Genomic DNA, 7,112 nt, shown 5'->3' on the forward strand with positions numbered 1-7,112 from the left:
ATATTTATATATATATATATATATATAAATAAAACTGTGGGGTTTTTTTCTGCCAAGCTCCTAATGGGCATACATTTTGGTTGTATACAGAACAGAAAAGGAAAAAGAAAATTAAAAAGAAACAATTTCATTAATCTCTTAAACACACTAAGGACAGAACTGCTGACAAAGACAAGGGTTCAGCTTTGGAGCCCTCAGGCGGCTAAGACACAATAGTGCCCGACAGAGAATAACTGCTGATGCCAGAAGAAATGTGCTGTAAACCTGGTGCCTGGCATGAATAGCCTGGATGTAACCTTGTGTGGCCAGTTTCCTGAGCTTCTAGAAACAGCTGTGAGTTTAAAATTTTCAAGGGGGCTAAGGTCCTAAATTAGCAGTTGGACATAAGAGCTATAGGTAAAAATGTGAACAAAATGAATGATCTCTATCAAAATTTATGACAATTTTTGTTTGAGGACCGCCAAGAATTTTTCTGCTAAGAATTTTATGTTTAACACTTTATTTAAAATTCATAAATCCCCATGAGGTGTGCACCATTGTTCTCCCCATCTGTCACGTGAAGACTGATGTTGAATGACTGCTTCCGGGTGGCAGGGTCAGGGTTCAATTCCACAAGTCTCTATTGCTCACCTCATGAATGATACATAAACTCACAAACTGGCCAAAAATAAGATTTAAAAGAAATATTAGAGCCCAGCCGGTGTGGTTCAGTTTGTTGAGCATCATCTCATGAACCGAAAGGTTGCCAGTTCGATTCCTGGTCAGGGTACATGCCTGGGTTGTGGGTTTGATTCCCAGTCAGGTAGCATATGGAAGGCAACTAATTGGTGTGTCTCTCCCGTCTCTCTCTCTCTCTCTCTCTCTCTCTCTCTCTCTCTCTCTCTCTCTCCCCACCCCAGGGTGAGAATTTAAAAAACAAAATAAAACAATGAAAAAGAATTACTAAAAAAGTATTGAACCACCAAATTTAATCTTACTATAATTTCAAACATTTAAAAAATATACTGCTATTTAAAATTTTATTATTTTTCCTAAGTTATAGATTAGATCTTGCTTCTCCCCTGCCTGAATGCCTCTTCACACTATAGCCTCTAATGGCATGACTCCAGCCCATCTTTTAACTGTATCTCCATCTACCTTCCCACTGTCCACATCCCACATTCTGAGCACTAGCCAAGTTTGTGGTCACACCTACACCTTCATAAATAGTGCTGTGCTTTCTTGTTTTTATTCTGCAAGGTCCAAGTTAAGCATCACTTCACATGCAATGATCTTCTCTGCACTCCCAGGCAGAACTAAGGACTCATGCCTCTATGTCATTACTTTAGATTTTGTTTATAATACTTTCTTTCAAACATTGATTTGCATGTCTGATCCTTCCAGAGAGCAAGTTACTCTAGAGCATTAACTTGTCTTCTTAATCTCAGTTTCCAAGTTTATGGCATCATATATTTGGTACATAAGAGTCACTCAATAAATTTATTAACCTGAAATTCCTGGCTTTGGCTATAACCCAGTTTACCTGAAAATTATGTTGACTTAATCATTAACATCAATTAAGTTAAATTTCATTTTTTTCCATGACCATTACCCCTTCTTTCCCACTTTCCCAAGATGCACGTTCTCTCATCAGCAAGTATTCTAGTTTCTTTTAAGCTTGGCACATAAAAAAATGGATCTCCGAATTAAATTTGAACTTCAGATAAATAGCAAATGCATATTTTAGTATGAATAGATCCCAAATTATTACTAGTATATGGTACATAATTACACTAAAAATTATTTGTAGTGTATATGAAATTCAACATTTTTTGGGTGACCTGTTTTTTGTTGTTGTTTGCTAAATCTGATAGCTCTGTTTCTTTATACTTCTTAAGTAGCCCCTTCTTCAGTCATAAAATAAAGCTTTGCTCTTAATGGATGCCTTTTCTTCATAGAGGTCACACAAAACACAGCCATGCAGCTCCCCCAAATCCTCTAAGGCCCTCTTATGTTGGTGACATAAGATGAACAAAAGAAAAATATCTACGTAACAAATTGCATGATTGCTCATGTACCCACATCTGGCTGGCTCTTATCCTTCAGACTTAAACTTGAGCATGGTTTTCTAGGTGTTTCTCTTGTAATCTTTCAAGCTCGTCCTCTTGCTAACCTTCTCCCGTTCTGGCTAGGTGTGGGACTCCCTACCCTGAATGCTTCTCCTGCGGGTAGTAAATTTGAGTGTCCCTGAACTTTAAGGGGAAATGGATAGGTCTATGTTTTTTCTTTCAAGGGGTCTTGCCTACATTTTTCCTGCTTTCAGGAAGGCCGTGGGCAGACCTTGGGCCAGTGGCTGCTCCCTGTCTGAACATGCTGGAGAACAGTCAGCCAGGAAAGGCTTGCTAGTTGCCTACAGAGTCCGCAGTGAGCATTCCGGGAACTGCCTTCTTTCCTAATACAAGTGATACATCTTCATTCCCAAAGATCAGAACTTGTTAGTTAGAAACGTGTTGTCTATAGCCGTGTTCTTCTACGGAACCATCTTTGATAATGGAAATATTCTATCCTGTGTATTCGACATGGCAGCCACCTGACATATGTGGCTATGAAGCACATGTTGATCTGTGGTTAGTGGTGACTGCCGAACTAATTTTTAAATTTTATTTAATATTTACTGATTTAAATTTAAGTAGTTACTGGTATTTAGAGGCTACTGTGTTGGACAGGGCAGCCCTATATAGCATGTAACTTGACTATAGGGACTGCAGATATTTTAGTTAGGGAAGGGGAAGAGATTCTACAGTTCCAGGTAGGGTCTACAAAGGTATGGTCAGAGATTGTCATCTGGGGCTTATTTGTCTTCAGGGGACATCTAGCAATATCTGAAGACATTTTTAGTTGTCATTAAGTGTAGGTGAAGGTGATACTTGCATGAGAAGGTAGAAGCCAGGGATGCTGCTAAACATCCTAAGAAATAATTATCCAGCCTGGCCAGGGTGGCTCAGTGGTTGAGCATCGATCTATGAACCAGAAGGTCATGGTTCAATTCCCCATCGGGGCATATGGCCGGGTATCAGGCTTGATTCCGGTGCAGGGCGTGCAAGGAGGCAGCCAATCAATGAATCTCTCTCATCATTGAAGTTTCTCTCTCTCTCCTTTCCTCTCTGGAATCAATAAAAAATATACTTTAAAAAATAATTATCCAGCTTAAAATGGCAATAGTGCCAATGTTGAGAACCGTTGCTTTAAGCAAAAGAGTACACGAGGTGAAACAGATACAAAGCTTCTCTCAGCTAGTCCCCCCCACCTCCCAGGGCCGCCATCCCCTTTAATCTCCAGGTCTTGTCACTATCCTTTCCTATAATCCTTATTTTTATTAACCTAATTATTTTTATTATCCTGACTAATGAGCCTCTAATTCTTGGACTTATAATGTGCTGATTATTGTTAAATGTGTGTGTGTGTGTGTGTGTGTGTGTGTGTGTGTGTGTGTGTGTGATTTATCTTATTGTCACAATAATGTGTCAGGATAGTTGACTTTATACCAATTTTATAGATGGAAACAGAGGCCTAAGAGGTGAAGTACATTATGCTAAGTGAAAGAGCAGATACAAAATATCACATATCAGATGAGTGTACAGATATGAAATGTCCAGAAAAGGCAAATGTGTAGTAACAAAAAGTAGATTAATGATAGCCAAGGTGGGGAAAGGGAAGGAAAATGAGGGAGTGCTAATAGGTAGGGGGTTTCTTTTTGGGGTGATGAAATGTTCTAAAATTAAATAGTGGTGCCCTGGCTGGTGTGGCTTAGTTGGTTAAGTGTTGTCCCATGTACCAAAAGGTCACCAGTTCAATCCCTGGTCAGGGTATATGCCCAGGTTATAGGCTAGATCCCTGGTAGGCGTATGTGTGGGAGGCAACCCATCAATGTTCCTCTCTCACATCGATGTTTCTCCCTCTCTCTCTAAAAATCAATAAAAACATATTTTAAGAGATATTAGATGGTTGCACAACTCTGAATACACTAAAAAACACTGATTTGTGCACTTAATGGTGAATTTATGACATATCTAAAAATAGTTAAACGTCATTTTATTCAATGTATAAATATATTGTCATTGAATCTGTAAATTAAATATAAAAAATTTAAAAGTAAAACAGCCCTAGTCGGTTTGGCTCAGTGGATAGAGCATCAGCCTGCGAACTGAAAGGTCCCAGGTTCGATTCCAGTAAAGGGCACATGCCCGGGTTGTGGGCTCGATCCCCAGTGGGGGACTCGCAGGAGGCAGCGTATCCATGATTCTCTTTCATCATGGATGTTTCTATTTCTCTCTCCCTCTACCTTCCTCTCTGAAATCAATATATATATATATATATATATATATATATATATATATATATATATATATATATATTAAAAAAGTAAAACTACAGAGGTTAAGTGATTTACCTGGGTCACACAGGTGGGAGTCAGGATTAGAGGCAGGTCACCTGATGGCAGGCCTGTGCCCTTAGCACTGTCCCACAACTGACCTGTTTCTTCTCTTCATTCTCCTCAGAGTGTCGGAGGTTTATATTTCAAACCAGGAGGATCTAGATTCAAATCCCTGCTATCCTTCCTATTCTGGGCAAATGATTATTCTTTCTTCTTTTATTTTCTAATATATTTTTGTTGATTTCAGTGAGGAAGGGAGAGGGAAAGAGAGAGATAGAAACATCCATGATGAGAGAGAATCATTGATTGCCTCCTGCACACCCGCTACTGGGTATGGAGCCCGCAACTCCGGCACGTGCCCTTGACCAGAATCAAACTTGGGATCCTTCCTTCAGTCTGCAGACTGATGCTCTATCCATTGAGCCAAACTGGCAAGGGCTCTTTCTTCTTTAAAAAAATATTTTATTTTATTTTTTTAGAACATGTAACATGAGGGCTATATTCTTAGCAAAATTTTAAGTGCACAATGAAATATTTTTATGATATGCATAATGTTTTACAATAGACTTCTCAACATATCTTGCTTAACTGAAACTTTATGATGAGTAACTCCCCCTCCCCCTCCCCTCTCCCCCTTGACAACCACCATTCCACCCTCTGGTTCTACAAGTTTGACTCTGCTAGATACCTCATATAAGTGGAATCATACTGGTATAATATCTGTCTTTCTGTGACTGGCTTATTTCACTTAGCATAATGTCCTCAAGGTTCATTCATGTCACATATTGCAGAATTTCCTTCTTTCTTAAAGGCTGAATAGTATCCCAGTCTATGTATACATCACGTTTGCTGTATCCATTTGCCTGTCATCTTAGCTGCAATTTCTTCATAAAATGGTGCTGATAATACTCATACCACAGGATGATTGAGAACTGGAAATTACCCAAAGTGTCTGACAGAAAATTCTCATTCAGTAAAGTGCAGCTATTACTGAACTGCTTAGTTGATAAGACTATGAGAGCAGCTTCTTTGGGGCTTTTGGAGGACAAATTCTGGACATTGGTTGCTGAGGCACCCTTGGTTGTCTGGGGGGTGGGTGGGTCCGAATGGTCTCCTGTACTGTTAGAGCGATGTGACTTTTAAACTGCTTTACACATTGGGCTCCCAAGACAGGGTTCTGTAAAAAATTTGAACACAGCACCTCTAGCCCATACGTGATTCTAATGTGGAAAACTGACCAAAGGTGGGAAGAAGTGAGCTATTTGGGGGATACTTATCTTTTATCACCTCGCCAATCAATCTACAATTGTAGATTTCATCTGCTGAGAACTTGTACGTAGAGTCTTTGTAATTTCTTTTTCCTGTGGGTGAAGGCATATACACCTTCTGAATCTAAGAGATCTGATTAAGGCATTTGGGGGCCTAACCTCTCCTGTACAAGTGGCCAGAGAATTTTCTCAAAATATGCCATGGAGTCAAGGCCAACTCAAAAGTCAGAGAGGCCCTAGCTGGTTTGGCTCAGTGGATAGGTTCGATTCCGGTCAAGGGCACATGCCCGGGTTGAGGCAGCCAATCAATGAATCTCTTTCATCATTGATTTTTCTATCTCTCTCTCCCTCTCCCTTCTTCTCTGAAATCAATAAAAATATATATTAAAAATAATCAGCAACATCCCCAATGGCTCCCATGTGTTATCACTGTCTTACATTTGCGGCCACGGGCTCTCTTTGGAACCAACTCTCTTCTGCAAACTCTGAAAACGAGAACGGGAGGAAAGGGCAGATTCTAAGAGGTTAAGCATTATGCAAGTGATCCACGGTTAGCACAACAGTTAACGAGCTGCCTCGGGAGCAGCAGACACTGGCCTTTGTGGAACTGTCCTTACTGTAATTTACAAGGGTTTAATCTCTCTCTTTAAAGCAAGCTTCATCTGTCCGCCACTCTGCTGAACGCTCTAGTCCCACTTTTCGAGACGCGGGCTCATTTAACAACTGGCAATCAAACCCGCTTCGGCAGCCACAATGGAAACTGTCGAGGCTCATTACATTGGGAAAATATGCCATCTTTATTTCCATCCTATTGTTTCCCCAAAGATTAACAATACACATTTTTTTCAATGGCCTGTTTTCATGAAATTTCGCTTACATATATTTCTAAGCCCTCCCATCCAGATGGTGAAACTGGGGGTAAAATTTGAAGTGTGCTTCTTGGGTGCTATTCTAAGGCATGGCGCGACTATTCTGAACCAACTCAGAAAGAAAATGGCATCAGGAATTTAAAAAAATAACACAATTTGATATTGAAGGGTTCATGATGTGGGATAGGGAAATGCACTCTTGATTTAGATAGTGATTATTGATGATGATTTGATAGCAGTTTGCCCCCTTATGTAACTGGTGCGGTGGGTTTCTTGTCAGGTCCTTAGAGTATTTATAGGGCACATAGTGTTCTTCTGTTACAGAAAACATTTAAAGAGCTACCTTGTGGTATTGTGGAGGAGCTTGAGAAAGATATAAGGGAAACCAAAAAAGTGATAAGCTATTGCAATTTTTTAAAATAGTAATAAATTTTGAGAAACGGAGATTGCGCCTTTTAAAGTATGTCATGGGTATATATATATATATATATATATATATATACCCCCCCCCCCCCCCTATATACCATATTATATATGCCTTTCACTTGGAAGGTGGGGGTC

The 7,112-nt window shown here is 39.7% G+C and overlaps 1 protein-coding gene across 7 annotated transcripts in view; it reads right to left on the bottom strand.

Annotated features, from left to right (window-relative positions):
* CTNNA2 (catenin alpha 2) overlaps positions 1-7,112 on the bottom strand; it is a 962,766-nt gene that overhangs the window by 569,733 nt on the left and 385,921 nt on the right. Inside the window, exon 7 of one of the 7 annotated variants that reach the window (XM_023762212.1) lies at positions 1,764-1,772. The exons of the other annotated variants lie outside the window; for them this stretch is intronic. Coding sequence (XP_023617980.1) covers positions 1,764-1,772 — 9 coding nt within the window. The remainder of the gene's footprint in view (positions 1-1,763; positions 1,773-7,112) is intronic. 7 annotated transcript variants of the gene reach the window in all.

Source organism: Myotis lucifugus, unplaced genomic scaffold (assembly GCF_000147115.1).
Source record: "Myotis lucifugus unplaced genomic scaffold, Myoluc2.0 scaffold_237, whole genome shotgun sequence".
In the NCBI taxonomy this organism is placed as follows: Eukaryota; Metazoa; Chordata; class Mammalia; order Chiroptera; family Vespertilionidae; genus Myotis; species Myotis lucifugus.